This window comes from Lepus europaeus, chromosome 21, assembly GCF_033115175.1.
Source record: "Lepus europaeus isolate LE1 chromosome 21, mLepTim1.pri, whole genome shotgun sequence".
Taxonomy (NCBI): domain Eukaryota; kingdom Metazoa; phylum Chordata; class Mammalia; order Lagomorpha; family Leporidae; genus Lepus; species Lepus europaeus.
Window position 1 is genome coordinate 15071333 of NC_084847.1, and position 15302 is coordinate 15086634.

At 52.4% G+C, this 15302-nt stretch overlaps 1 protein-coding gene across 1 annotated transcript in view; it reads right to left on the reverse strand.

The window, feature by feature from the left end:
- LOC133751093 (BOS complex subunit NOMO3) overlaps positions 1-15302 on the reverse strand; it is a 66324-nt gene that overhangs the window by 21012 nt on the left and 30010 nt on the right. Inside the window, exons 12-18 of the mRNA XM_062180989.1 lie at positions 10712-10886; positions 9541-9682; positions 7612-7743; positions 6597-6733; positions 5201-5288; positions 2199-2262; positions 1211-1306 (exon numbers count right to left, since the gene is read on the reverse strand). Of these exons, the coding sequence (XP_062036973.1) occupies positions 1211-1306; positions 2199-2262; positions 5201-5288; positions 6597-6733; positions 7612-7743; positions 9541-9682; positions 10712-10886 (834 nt within the window). The remainder of the gene's footprint in view (positions 1-1210; positions 1307-2198; positions 2263-5200; positions 5289-6596; positions 6734-7611; positions 7744-9540; positions 9683-10711; positions 10887-15302) is intronic.

Below are 15302 nucleotides of genomic sequence, written 5' to 3' on the forward strand. Positions count from 1 at the left end.
TCTTGGCAAGAACATGGATTTCAGTCATTCCAGGAACGAATACTTTCCAAACAGAAGACAGTAAACAGCACGGCTCCAGCATTGGGCCCTATGTTGGACACCCTGAACAAATTCCCAGCCCTTGGCTAAGAACCTGGCTCCCTGTGAACCCAGTCTCTTCAGACAGAAACCAAGGGCTACCCTGCCTGATTCCAGCGACCACTCGGATCGCCACCCGGCCCTGCACGCTGCCGGTATGGCTGAAGCCTAGCCGCTGCTCGTGGGGCCTCTGTGAGAGCCTCCTGCCCCGACCCCATCTCCATCAGCTCTACTCGTGGGCCTCTTCTGTGTTCTTGTCTGAGAAGCCAGCAGGGCCCTCCTGAAGCAAAAGTCACCCCTCTGCTTCGAACACGTCAGTGGGACAAGGATGGCAACCCTGCACACAGTGTGGCCCCCACCAGGGTCACGCTGAAAGCAGCTAGCACAGTTCTCATTTTGCAGCTCCATGGATGACTCTCCAACCACTGCCTACCTCCCCCACGAAGATTGTCAGCTCTGGGAGGGCAAGGCTGTGGCCTCACGACCTCATGATTCTCCATAACGTTCTCTGTGTGGGTGATGGACAGATGAACAGGTGGCGGACAGACAGAAGGAAATCAAGCAGAAGGGCAATTGTGACGAGGGGGAAAGCTCCTCGGATTTCCATTCTATCTGACACAGAAGGTCACGTGGCCACATGAGAACATGAGTGTGTCAGGGGAACCTCACCAACACGACACCGCCCTCAGAGGCAGCCCGCGCAACACCGTGACCTGTGTGAGATGCTGCCATCAGATCCTCTCTCTCTCATGACCCTTCTCCTACCAGGGGCCATCTCTATTTCCCGTGCCTTCAAGACAAGGTCTAAAGAAAAATGGGCAATTTTTTTGCCACCTGATAAAACACCTGAAATAGGGCACAAGCTCCAAGGATGCGTTTTGTCCCACGGCAAAGATGAGAAGTAGAGAGTTCAAAAAGAAACCAGAGGCACCAGAGGCAGCTGGGAAGGCTCCCCCTCGCCCGCAGGTAATTCTGGAATCATAAAGAAAAGGCTACGGTGAATGCATGGCCATGCCACACGGCTGTCAGACAGGCAGGGCCATTTGTACACAGGCCTGAAGAGAAGTCAAAGCCACTTTCCAGAGTCTGTTAGAAAGCCCCAGGCCTCGCCCACCTCGGACACTTGTCTTACTTGATGGTCACGGTGACATCCATCATTTCGTCAGTGGTGATGGTTCCAAGGACGTGGTGGCGAATGGCTGTCAACGTCAAGATGCTGGGTGAAGACCTGAAAAATCAAACAGGAGGAGAGAAAACACTGCGGTGTGACCCAGCCATTCCCAAAGGAGCACCAGCAACACATTTTACGGAGACCTCCCTGACCCTGGAATTCATGAAATTGCACTCAAGCTAACTCTGGAGGGGCTGGCGTTGTGGCGCAGTGGGTCAAGCCGCCGCCTGTGAAGCTGGCTTCCTGTATCAGAGCACCAGTTCCAGACCCAGGTGCTCCACTTCCGATGCAGCCACCTGCTGATGCACCTGGGAATGCAACACATGATGACAGCCCAAGGACTAGGGGCCCTGCCACCCCCCTGGAGACCTGGAAGGAGTTCTAGGCTCCTGGCTTCAGCCTGCTCCAGCCCAGACCATTGCAGCCATCTGGGAAGCAAAGCAGCGGATGCAAGATATCTAGATATCTCTCTCTCTAACTAACCCTCCCCCCCCGTCACTGCCTTTCAAGTAAAGAAATCTTTTAAAAAATGACTCTGGAAAAACATACAAAATATTTTAAGAGCAAATTAATCCTCTACTCCAAAACTTTACACTTCTAACTCCCGGTGAAATCCACACATATTTGAAAAAATATAAAAAGGCAGCCTCGAGCTTGAGCCACTCCCAGCAGCGAGGGCTGGGAGACTCGGCCAAGAGCCTGTCGAAGCCGCTTCAGAGCCACAGGCTTTCTCCCTGGGTCTGCAGGATGCTGAGGAAGGAGAGTTTGTCTCCATTTCCAAGGTAACAAGTCCAGGTGTAAAAGACTCTCACATGGAAATTCTGCTTTACTGCCTAAGCTTGCCTCTTCCTTTTGTTCTCAGAGAGAAACGAGGAGAGATGACGGCTCGCCCGCCTGCACGGGACGCACTGCCAACACCACATCCCAAGCCCCCCGTGGGCCGGCTTACGTGTCATAGGTGTAGAAGGCTTGTTCGAACCGGTGGCAGGAACGAGGGGTGACTTTGTAAACGCCTGCAGACAGGAAGTCAGAAGCAATTTTCAGAGAATGGCGTCGGCTAGGCTAAGCAATTCCAGCAGGCGGACGCCAAAGGCAGCTCCTCTCACACTTGCAAGCTCAAGGCTGTCGCACGTCAGGGACAATGGGATCGGAAGTAGCGAGCAGGCATCTCTTCTGCCGCCTGCAACGGCTTCCTCCCGACCCGCCTGCCTGCCAGCCTGCTCACGGGTACGGCTTTTTCTCGCTCCATAGTTTAACAACCCACTGCTGTTAAGTCTGCAGAGACCAAGCGAAAAGACGCATGCACGGGAAAAGGAACAGAAAGGACGCTCTCACTGTAAATTACAGAACCCTTGTTCTACTTGGGAAATTCTGCTAAAATCCAAAAGACATCCACCACCTGAACCCCTCCTGGAAGCAGCCCCTAGGGAGTGAGGGAAGGCCCGAGAACTTGGCACTGTGGCAGGAAATGCGTTCACGCCTGGGCTGTGCACAGGGATGCTCGGCTTCAGGGTACAGTCACCTTCAGGCGGGAGCACCGTGTCACAGTTCATTCCCCAGCTGACTGTGAAACAAGACCTGGGCCATATTTCCCAGAAAAACCCAAATGAGTTCAAACCACCCTGTTGTTTTCACAGGCCTGAGCAAAGCCCACGTTGCCATTAAAAAATAATAATAAATTTGGTGCCTCCATTCATTTTGTTTTTTCCTTTCTTTCCTTTAACAAATCTGGACAGAGCACCCCCTAGAGCCTGGTACTGAGCTTGGTGCAGCTCCCGGTGGGGAACACAACAGATGTGGGCTCTGCCTCCATGGGGCGCTGACCTCCACCTGGAGAGAGAGGCGGTTGATGCCACAAAGCAGCAAGTGCAACCCACGCCCCAGGGGAATAGACTGAACACAGGGGCAGGAGCATTCACAGGGAGGCCTAAGTGACCCTGGAAGGCCATCCCCTCCCAGGGAAGTCCTATTTGAATCATGAAGGGCTGGGGAACAAGGCACAAGCCAGATACAGGGTGCCAAGGTGTGTGTGGGGGGGGGATTGGAGGGCAGGGGGAGGGAGGCACAGAGGACACTCGACAAACAGTACCCACATCCCCGGGCTGGCTGGCAGCTCCCTTAGCAAGTCCTCTGTTCTCTGTCATCAAGTAAGCTGGGCAATCTACCGAAGAGTCCCAGGCTCCCCTGCAGCTAGAAGTCACCTACAGAGCAGGCATCTGGGGCAGGCGTTAAAACATCACCTGGGATATCCACAACCCAACTCAGCTTCCTGCTACTATGCACCCTGAAAGGCCACAGATGATGGCTCAGATGCTTGGGCTCCTGCCACCCCTGTGGGAGAACCATACTGAGTTCCCAGCTCCTGGCTTCAGTCCAGCCCAGCCCCCACTATTACAGGCATTTGGGGAGTGAACCAACAGAAGAGAAAGAATTTACAAGGCAGCCTGTCACAGAAGGTCCCGGGGCTGGGCATGCTGCCTCTGAGGGCGGCGGCTGTGGTGTTGTGAGGTTCCAGGGAACACGAGAGTTCTGGCCACATGACCATGTTTGTTGAACAGAAAGAAAATCTGAGGAGCTTTCCCCCTCACATGGCTGGATCAGAAGCAGAGCAGAGGGCTGGCGCCGTGGCTCACTTGGTTAATCTTCCGCCTGTGGCACCGGCATCCCATATGAGCGCTGGTTCTAGTCCTGGTTGCTCCTCTTCCAGGCCAGCTCTCTGCTGTGGCCCGGGAAGGCAGTGGAGGATGGCTCAGGTGCTTGGGCCCCTGCAACCACATGGGAGACCAGGAAGAAGCACCTGGCTCCTGGCTTCAGACTGGCACAGCGCCGGCCATGGTGGCCATTTGGGGAGTGAACCAACGGAAGGAAGACCTTTCTTTCTCTTTCTCTCTCTCTCTCTCTCTCTCTCTCTCTCTCGGAAGGAAGACCTTTCTTTCTCTTTCTCTCTCTCTCTCTCTCTTTCTGTCCATAATTCTGTCAAATAAAAAAAAAAAAAAAAAAAAAGAAGTAGAGCAGCCAGGACTCAAACCTATGCTCTGATATGGGATAGCAGTGTCACTGGAGGAGGCTTAGGTCAGGGCGCCACAATGCTGGCCCCAAACCTGTGATGTGACAGGAAGAAAGACGGGGAGGGGTTGGCAAACACTTCCCCCACCCTCTCCGCCAGGAAGCTGCTTTTTCTATCATGCTGGACAGACCATGCCACAGGCGACTTCTTCATGAAAAAGCTTTACTTACTTATTGTCATTTTATTTGAAATGCAGAAAGAGAAAGAAATACTGCTCCTATCTGCTGGTTCACTCCAAGGTGACCCAGGGACAAAGAAGTCACTGAAGACTTTGGGCAAGGCAGGAAATGACCCACTTTTTAAAAGATCACCAGGAGGGGAGGTCACTGGCCAATGGCACAATTTTACTATTATTATTGATAGCCAGAGAGAGAGAGACAGTGCTCTCACTGGCTGGTTTACTCTCCAAATACACTCAATGGGGTAGAGTGGTGGGGGAAGGGACGAGGGTAGTGGGCCAGATGCTGGGAATTCAGTCCAGGCCTCCCACACGGGTGGCAGAAACACAATCACTTGGGCCATCAGTGCTGCCTCAGCAGGAAGCCGCACCGGGCCTGGGCCAGGGGTGGAACCCAGGTGCTCTGCTGTGAGCTGCAGACACCCTACCCAGCGCCACAACAACAAGGCCACTCACCCACCCTGCACACGCTCGTAAAACCTGAGGGCCCAGTGGTCTGGTCTTGTCTCAAACCCAAAACACCATGGACATTTTTCAGCACCACTCTCTCCAAAGGAAAGAGAGAGAAAAACAAGAGGCTGTGCTGAACACACCCGGAACGGACAGCTCGATGCAAAGAGAACCGAGGTAAGGGGGAATGCCTTGCAGAGCATCCTCCGGGGCCTCTCCATTTTCCTAACGCGCGCATCAATCCTTCAGAGCTTACCAGGCTTGGACAGGCAGAATCGGTTGACTCCTTTGGAAAGGTTATAAATTCCCACATTCTCGGGTCCATTTCCATCCTGATAAAATTCCTAGGGGAGCAGAGCCAATACAGCGACTTACTAGGGGAGATGGAGACACTGGGATGATTAATAATATTTCTGTTTCCGGACCAGTCATCTGTTTTGCCCATTAATCATGTGAGCAGTTGGGTGCCAGAGGAAAATTAAAAACCTTCCAGAACTCCCAACACAAACGTGCTCTTTTTCCTTTGATCGGCTGATATTTATTGAGCACCTGCTACGTGACGGACACAGGGCTGGGCTCTGGGAGGCCCTGACATGGCTCCTGTTCCCTTCTAACACAGAAGGAAAGTCAAACGCATCAGCAAATCAATCGGTGATTTCGGTTGAGAGGTAAGAGGGCCAGGGAGGGGCTAGTCTGAGGACAGCATACCCTTCAGTGGGCAGCCCTGGGGCTGCAGCCTGAACCAAGAGAAAAACCAGCCTAGGAGCATTCCTGGAGGAGGTGCGACATTCCAGGACACAGTCCCCAGCTTGGTGGGGAACCAGACAGCCAGTGTGGTTGGGGCCCAGAAAGGGAGCAGGACAGTGGGGCTCAGGAGGGCCTTGTTGGCCATCGTGAAGATCAGATCTACGAACAACAGAGAAATCCACTGTGGGGTTTAAGGAAAAGAATGGCTTCCTAAATGTCTATCCACTTATTTTTCATCGGGACACTAATTAAGCCATTTCTTAGTACAAAGAAGTTGATGAGTACCACTGGCCCCAGTCTCTCTGCTGGGATCTGACAATGACATTCGCCAGTGCTGGATGTCAAAATCCACATAAAGCTCAGGAAGGAACCTGCACAGGTGTTCCCCTGCCTGGGGCCCAGGTGGTTCACTGACCACGGGGCCACAGGGACCACAGCCAACTCGAGAGCAACACCTGCTGGACAACTGTACCTTCCACACTGGAAACAAATCCACAGGAGCAACCGATTTGTCTGCAGCTCTCAATAAACAGTGGCAGGGTATGCCGAGGTTACTTTAAATACTAAGACGGTCGCTTGAACCCCTCAGTGCCCCAGAGAAGTGGCCACTATGATCCCAATTTTAGAGGAGAAAATCGAGTTCAAACAGGAAATGAAGTTGCCTGAGGCACGAAAGCCAGAAAGTTTAGCCCTAAACCGACAGCCTCCCCAAGGTAGCTGTCAAGGAAATCCACAACAGGCGTTTAACAGCGCACTGGTCACATTTTCCCTGACAGGCGGACGAGTCCCAGGGCAGAAAAGGCCGACATGACAATGGCTGTGCTATCCTTGGCATGCCAGTCTTTCTCCACTTCCACAGGGCACATGCGCTTCCGAATCGGGGGCTCTCGGCCGGGCACGCCTACCAGCGTGATGGCGTGAGACAGGGAGCACCGCAGCATGTAGCCCGTCTGCCTGAACTCCACCGCTGCCACGTCCTCTTCCACGGCCTCCACCTCCACGCTCTTGTTCTTCCAGCACCAGTCCTCGTGCACGATGCTCACTGCAAGGGCAAACAGCACAGAGAGACAGAGAGAGACATGGGCACACGGCACACAGCCAGAAGAGACTGCAACACTATCCATCTCCACCTGTGTGTGTGTGTGTGCATCCGTGCGTATACAGACAGCAGGCTACTGCTAAACAAAAACTGGAACCAACAGTCATTAACGTCCCCAAGAAACCCAACTGGGTCTAAAGAGCAGGCTGCCAGGAAGAGGCTCAGGCTCAGCTAACATTTCCGGTGTTATTTGCAGCTTACTGGGCCTCTATGATTCAACTCCATCATGGCAGCTCACAAGCAGCCAGGGACCAAATGGGCATGGCTGGGTTCTCAGAAAACTGTATTAAAAAAAAAAAAAAAAAAATGGGTAACCGGTCCTCAGGCCACAGCCAACTCTTGATGTGACAGAAGTTATAATTCCTCAGAAAAAGATGTCTGCTTTATAAGTCAGGCAAATCCAGGAGCTAGCTCCAAGCCGATCTTCAAAAACACAGGAACACGGGGCTGAAGGTGGCTCCCTGAGATGGGCAGAAAAAGGGGTACCGGCGTTTGCCAGCACCCCGAGCCAGCAGCCATGGAACAGCTTCTCCAACGCGGTCACACTTCCACGCCCTGCAGAATGGCTCTGGCCCGACCTCTCACAGATGAAGACGCCTGGGTGAGACGATGCCACCCGCTCTTCGCAGGCATTCAGACAGGAGCAGAACAGACACAGCGGTGGCTCACCCTGACAATGGGGCAGGCAGTGCCCAGAGCCCCACTCCTGCCTCACTGTCCATCAGTCAAGGTCACGGGGAAAGGCACACGGCAGTGACACGATCTACAACCCGGGTTTTGGAAAGCTGACGAAGACCGCCAGGTGCACATTCGGTCCTTACCTTTGTATTTCCCGGGCAGCACATTGTCAAAGGTGAAAGTCATGGAGTTGACCTTGCCGGACAGCTGGAGGCTCCGCTTCTCACCCTGGCGGCTCAGGGCCTGCAGGGTCACCAGCAGGTCCCCACAGGTGTCTGCAGACAAAGGACAGAGGACCTCACGTGACTGTCCTCATGAACCAGGAGCACACATCCAAACAAGCACCACCTGCTTCTTGCCACCACTGAGCCAAGAGGGGCAGCACTGGGGGCTTCAAGACGCCTCCCCCACATGAAGGCGGCCCCCATGGTGTACTGAACACCCCCCACTTGAGCCAGATGGGGGTCAGGCAGGAAAGGAGAGCAACGATAACAGAGCCTCTTCTGAGTGAGACAGGACCAAATTGGGGAAGTAACATTTACGGAGCCAGAGTAAAAGAGGGGAAAAGCAGTAAAACCACTACTGAACACCATGTACACCCAGCACAGGCCTGGGCCCTTTATCCTGATATTACCAGTAAGGGGCGGGTGTTGGAGGCAGGAGGCTGGATGCCCACAGCCCATATGGGAGTCCCTGGGTTTGAGTCCCAGCTGTGAGCCCAAGTCCAACTTTCTGACAGCCCTAGTCACTGGGGACATCGGGGAGTCAATGAGCACAGGGAAGATCCTGTTCCATCTGTCTGCCTGTCTGTCTGTCTCTGCCTTTCAAATAAATGAAGATAAACAAAAATTTAAAAGACATTCCCAATGGGGCCAGCGTTGTGGCATAGTTGGTGAAGCCACTGCCTGTGACACCAGCCTCCTATATGGATGCTGGTTCATGTCGCAGCTGTTCCACTCCTGATCCAGTTCCCTGCGAGTATACCTGAGAGAGCAATGGAAGATGGTCCAAGTGCTTGGACTCCTAAATCCCACATGGGAGACCAGAAAGAAGCTCCTGGCTTTAACCTGACCGTTAAAGCCATTTGGGGAGTGAACCAGCAGGTGGAAGATCTCTTTCTCTTATTCCCCCTCTCACTGTATAATTCTGCTTATCAAATAAATATATAAATCTTTTAAACAAATAATAGCAATGATGTATACATGGCTCTTTCTTGTGTTACAGGAAATGTCCTAAAAGGCAAAATACATACTCACAGCCCTCTGAAGGAGATTTGTTATCATCTCCCTATCACAGATGAGGGACACAAACACACAAAGAGGGTCAGTCACTTGCCCCAGGTCACACAGCTGGGGGGTCAAGCCCATGGCGTGTTTCCAGAGTCCATGCTCTTAACCACTGTGCTGCACTACCTCTTTAAAAACCTTGAAAGAGGCAGCATTCCCACTTTATAGATGAAAAACTGAGGCTGAACAAGTAAAAGGCTCCCAGCATCACAGCTGTTAAGACCACAGGATGTACAAGTGGGCCTGATTTCCAGCTTCTTCCAAAGTCACAGCGGGGTTGGGGGAGTATTGGGGACGAAACCCATGTGTAGTGCAGCAGCTTAAGTGGCTATGTGGGTTGCCCACATCCAGTCTCCAAGTGCCTCAATTTCTGATTCCAGCTTCCCGCTAGTGCACACCCTGGGAGGCAGCAGGGTGATGGCTCAAGTACTTGGGTCCCTGCCACCCACGTGGGAGATCCAGATAGAGCTCAAGACTACTGGCTTCGACCTGGCCCAGTCCCTGCTACTGGGGAGTAAACCAGAGGATGGGAAAATCTGCCTGTCCCTTTCTCGGTCTGTGTCTGCCTCTCAAATAAAATGAAAATAAATAACTTTTACAAAGAAAAGAAGCTGTGCTCTGTCGGGAAACACTGCAGGAGACAGTGCTGGGGACTCACCGTGGCCACTACACAACCAGAAGGGGGGCTGCACCCATCTGCGACACCACCCAGCGAGGACCCGTTCACCCACACCCACCCCTACCCCTGCCCACCCACTTCTCAGCATCCCTCTGCTCACGCCTTACCCAAACAAGAGACCTTCCCAGACACAGAGGCCAAAAACTGCACAAAGGCCACATCCATCACGGGCCTGTCGGTCACAGTTAGAGGAAACACGTGGGGTTTCAGCGTCAGCCCGGCTCTGCTCTCGGCCTCAGGAACCAGTACCTACAGAGACACACGGCCCAGGTCAGAGGCAAGGTGAGGGCCGCTCTGCTCCAGGCCTGCAGGCCAGCGTCCATCCGGGCCAGAGGTGAAACAGATGACCAGGACAAAGGTTTGTTTCCAGGCCTAGCTTTATGATCACAATGGACTGCAAGTAACTCCTGTGAGGAGGACATAAAGAACTCGTGCCTCAGGGACGCGCGGAGCTCCCCACACAGCTGACACTGACCATCCACGCACCGCAGGAAACCTTTCCAAACCCCGGTGCCTCCTCTGGCTTCTGGGCTCTCACAACACAAGCCAAGGACACAGCATGGACGTGTCAATGCTTCTTCCTTGTCTCCTGCAGGCCAAGGAGGGTGACGGGGAAGGAGGCAGTGGCCACCTTGGACAAGGCTCCCAAGGGCTCATCCACATGGCCACCTGTGCAAGAGGCAGGCTTCGGGCTATGGACAGAGGCAGCTGCCACTCCCTACAGGGGGAGCAGGGAGAACCTCTCCCAGTCTCCCTACAGAGTGAGGGATCCAACTCGGCCTCAAAGGACAGCGGAGTTGGCGAGGGAGCCTTCCTGAACTGCTACTCTGGGTCCAGTCAAGCTCAGGCCGTCACCCTTCCGGTGAGACCAGAGGCCAGGGGCTCCCCGACTCCTGCGCCTGCCTAGATGGATCAATCACATGGTGCCTGCCCAGCCCTCCTCAGGGCAGCACAGGAAACGAGAAGCTGTGCACCGTGGGTGTTTTTGACTTCATGCACTCTCCCCTTGGACTCCTAGAAGCCCGACAGCCAGCAGAAGCCTGCAAAGGCGGAGGTGTGGCTCCCAGCCCGACGCCAGCCCCCACAAAACGTCACACCTGGGGCCTGATGTGCACATCTTCACCCTGGACGTGCATCTGTACGACTGGCGGCAAGCTGCAGCAATGTCACACCTCCAGAAACTGCCAGGCTCCTTCCCCAATTCCATGCTAGCCCAGCCCCCTTCCCAAAAACACATCTGCTTCTCAAATACCTTCAACAAAACAAAACTGACCATACCTGGACTTTGTAGGAGCCTGGTTTGGCTTTGAAACAAAAGGACCCGTGAGCATCCGTCTCCACGGTGACCAAAGACTTGTCCTTGTCTTGCGACGACAGGACGACTTTGTATTTACTCATCTGCTTGACGGTGTCGGGGAAGCGGAGGATGGAGATCTGACCGCAGACGCTGAACCTGCAGAAAGGAGGCCGTTCCTGCCGCGTGAGCACCGTCACGACGGCACGGGCGCTCACCAAGCACGACTTGCAGCCCTCTCCCAGGGCTCCTTCCTGATGTTCGTCTCATCTTAACAACCGGACAGAATGCACCCCAAATGCCCCCAGTTTTCAAAAAGCAGCCCTGGGAAGGGACATGGAAATCCTGGAGCAGGCCCCTGGTGGGGCTGTTCGTGTGTTCCAGGTGAGGCCATCCCCTGCCGCAGGAGCAGTTGGCAGAAAATCTGCACATAATAAAAATGCTTCGGGTAACTGGATCACTGACAGCAGAGCAGGCCGTGCACTGAGATCGCAGGCTATCCTTTAAAACCCAAGAGCCGTCAGCCGACTCGGGAACTGAACCGCTAGCCAGGCCCTAGGCCAGGCTAGGGTTATCAAAGACAGCTGCCTTGCGTGTGATGATATCTGATGCATGGATAAAAACAAACTGAGAGATGCGGACAGAGAGGGTATGAGCTTTAAAAATGCACAGCTAACCCTGAGTCCTTAGGAGCTAGGAGCCCCGGAAGCAACTGTTTGCATAATGACTCAATCTGAGATTCTAGACCCCACTTTGTGAGGGGCAGCAGAGGCCCCCTGAGAACCATGGGAAGAGCACATGAGAAAGATCAGCAGAGACCAGAGTGCTTCATGCCTGAGCTGATGTGTTAAAGTGTGACCACCACAGCTGGAGGCCACAACTGTCCCTTCCACTCACTAAAGGTTGCATTTTCTAATCTCAAACAATCATTTTGGATAGAAGTCAGCTGCCACTTTGGACAGAAAGAAAGTAAGGAATGCTGGATTCTGACACTTGGCGGGTACACGGAATGCTGGAATGACCACTGCCTCAAATAAAGAACAGAGGAAGGGAGAACAAGCAATGGAAAGCACGGGCATTTCTCCAGAAGGAAGCGATGCCCCAGTCCCAGGAGCTCACTATTAATAGCAGGGCCCAGCCTGCTGCAGCCCACTTGCCAAATCAGGCCATCCCTTATTTTTGTAGGGACCATAAGGCAAGAATGGTCTTTACACTTTTAAGTGGCTAACAGGAGAGGAAAAAAAAGTCAAAAGAACAATATTTGGTGACATGTAAAAATTGCATGAAATGCAAATTTCACAGGCAGCCATCTGGCCTAGCATTTAAGATGTCTGCATCCCAAATCAGAGTGTTGGCTTCAAGTCCTGACTCTGCTCCCTATTCCAGTTCTCTGCTCCTGTGCACCCTGTGAGGCAGGAGGTGACCGTTCAAGTACTTGGGTCCCTGCTACCCATGTGGGAGACCCAGATTGGTTCCTGGTTGCTGGCTTCAGCCTGGTCTGTTACAGACATATGGGGAGTAAACCACAGGATGGGACTCAAATTACCTCTCTCTCTGCTTCTCAGATAAACATAAATAAATAAATAAATAAATAAATAAATAATTGCACTGCCCCCAAATTAACTTTTATTGGAACACACCCCTCATTCATTTACAAATTGCCTATGACAGCTTTCAACATAGCAACTACATGGCCCGTGAAACCTAAAATATTTACTCTCTGGCCCTCATCAGAGAGAGTGTGCCAACTCCTGATCTAGGTTCAGAGGTATGTGTTTGGTGAACACGCTCTCCTACTGCAAGCTTTCAGAATAAGACAAGAGGAAGGAGACACTGATAGAATTATTCCTAAGAACCGTTCTTATTTCCTTGATGTGCACACCTGTCACGGGACATGCCGCCTTCTCTGTTCCCAGCTGAGGTTCTTAGCCTTCCTAATCTGTAAATTTTCCTCATTTTTTATTTATTTGAAAGTCAGAAATACAGAGAAGGACCGGGGGGGGAGGGGGGGAGAGATTGAGATCTTCCATCCACTGGTTTACTCCCCAAATGGCCACAATAGGCAGGGCTGGGCCAAGCCTAAGCCAAGAGCTAGGAGCATCTCCTGGGTCTCCCACATGGGTGCTGGGGCCCACGCACTTGAGCCATCTTCCACTGCCTTCCCAGGCACATCAGCAGGGAGCTGGTTCTAGTATCAGCACTGCTCCTAAGTCTAGCTCCCTGCTAATGCACACCCTGGGAGGCAGCAGGTGATGGCACAAGCAGCTGGGTCATCCATGTGGGAGACCTGGATTGAGTTCTGAACTCCTGGCTCCAGCCTGGCCCAGCTCCATCTGTTGTAAATATTGGGGGGACTAAACCAGTGGATGGGCGATCTCTCTCTGTCTCTCTGGCTTTCAATTAAGTAAAAAAAAAAAAATTTAAGTTAATTTTTTAAAAAGATTTATTTTGGGGTCAGCATTGTGATATAGCAGATAAAGCCACTGCCTGTAATGCCAGCAGTCCATATAGGCACCAATTTGAGATCCAGCTGCTCCACTTCTGATCCAGCTCCCTACTAATGCACCTGAGAAAGCAGTAGAAGATGGCCAAAGTGCTAGTCCCTGCCACCCACATGGGAAACCTAGAAGAAGCTCCTGGCTCCTGGCTTCGGCTTGGCCCAGCCTTGGCCATTGCAACCATCTGGGGAGTAAACCAGTAGATGAAAGATCTCTCTCTGTCTCTCCCTCTCTCTATAACTCTGACTTTCAAATAAATAAATAAATAAATCTAAAAAAAAAAGATTAATTTATTTAAAAAGTAAAATTACAAGAGAGAGGGAGAGCAATAGAAGAGATCATCCATACACTGATTCCCTCCCTAAATAGCCATAATTTAATAATTTAAATAAATTTAAATATTTATTTAAAAATAAAGGGCCCCAAGCACTTGGGCCATCTTTGGCTGCTTTCCCAGGCACATTAGCAGGGAACTAGATTGGAAGTAGGGCAGCTGGGACTTGAACCGGCACCCATATGGGAAGCCTGCAACACAGGCGGTGGTTTAACCTGCTGTGCTACAGCACTGGCCTCTTAAATAGTTAACTTAGAAAAGAATGATAATAAATTGGGAAAGAAAACATAAGAAATATCAGGGTGTCAAGAAGAAAAACGTGCTATGCTGGCCAAAAGAAAAATAGTGAGTTTTTCCAAGGATGTTCAACCCATGTTATTTTTCTTTCTCTGACCCCTGTACTCCATTTTAAAGGAGAAAACAAATAAAGATGTATTTCCCCCATCTCTTCCATCCACTCCATTCCTGGAACTCCAACGGCACGGGCCTGTGGACTCTCTCTCCATCTGACCTATCAAATCCGCCTGCTTCTCGCTCCCGCCCAGGCTGGCCCCGTAGTCCCTGGCAGCACAGTATCACCTCCTCCAGACAACCGCCCCGCCTCCTATCTGGTCTCGCCACAAACATCCTGGCTTCCCTGCACACGTGCCCCACACTGCTGCCGGAAAAAGAAAAGGCACGTTTCGAAACGCCACAACCCATGTCACTCCCTAGCAGACCACTCCCGAGGGTTTTCCACGGCACGTAGGGGACAAAGCCCATCCCCACGGCATGGAGACAGGGTCACGGAACTCCCCTCTGGCCTCCAGGCCTGCCGCTGTCTCTCAGCTCCTCTCTCTCCCCTCCTGGCCTCAGGACACGCTGCTCCCCCACCCGGGAAGCTCCTTACTTAGCTAACTTCCAGTCTTGCCCAGGGTCTCAGACACCCACTGAGGTCTTCCTGGGCTCCCAGGAGACACGAGGACGTCGGGTCTCTTCCCTGCACTATATCATCAACTTCAAGATCCCTGGGAAAGTGTCCCAGGGCCACTCACAGACACCAACGTCCACGGGTGCCCAGCTCCCTTATATGAGACGGCACAGCATTTGCCCAGAAGAGCAAACATCTCCCTGTATACTTTAAATTGTCCCTAGATTACCTGTAGTACTTCATGCCGTGTAAATAACTGTTAACCAGTACTGTGTAGGAAATGACAAGGATAAAAAGTCTGTACACGTTCAGCCACCGTCATAGGCCTATTTAGTAACGTCAGCAACAATGCACCATTTTTCTCAAACACTTTCAGTCAGATGTTGGTTGGCTGGCTGCACAGCCAGACCCAGGGCCCCTGGAGAGGGAGGGCCGGCTGTACTTCTGTAGTCTACACAATTACAGTGTATCTGTCTTACATCTGATCTCTGAATGCCAGAGGGTTCCTTGCTCACTGTCTGGTAGTTATCACAGTGCCGCAGAGATGTCTGGGGAGAGAGGAGGGAGGGAAGGCTTCAAAGCGAGAGCTGCTTTCTCCGGGTGATCTGCTTCCTTATCTCCCCTTCACCACTCAACCCCAGCTGTCTGCAGAGAATGCTCACTGGGCCTCCTGGGTGACTAACCCAGGGGTCCCATCGTGTGTCTAGGGTCAGCTTCAAGCTGACTTCAGGTCAGGTGCTACCTCACAACCAAAACTTAGCTTCTCAGTTCCCACAATCCGCCCCCCCCGAGTCCTCCTTCGGCCACCTCTTAAACCAGACGCAGGTGATGTC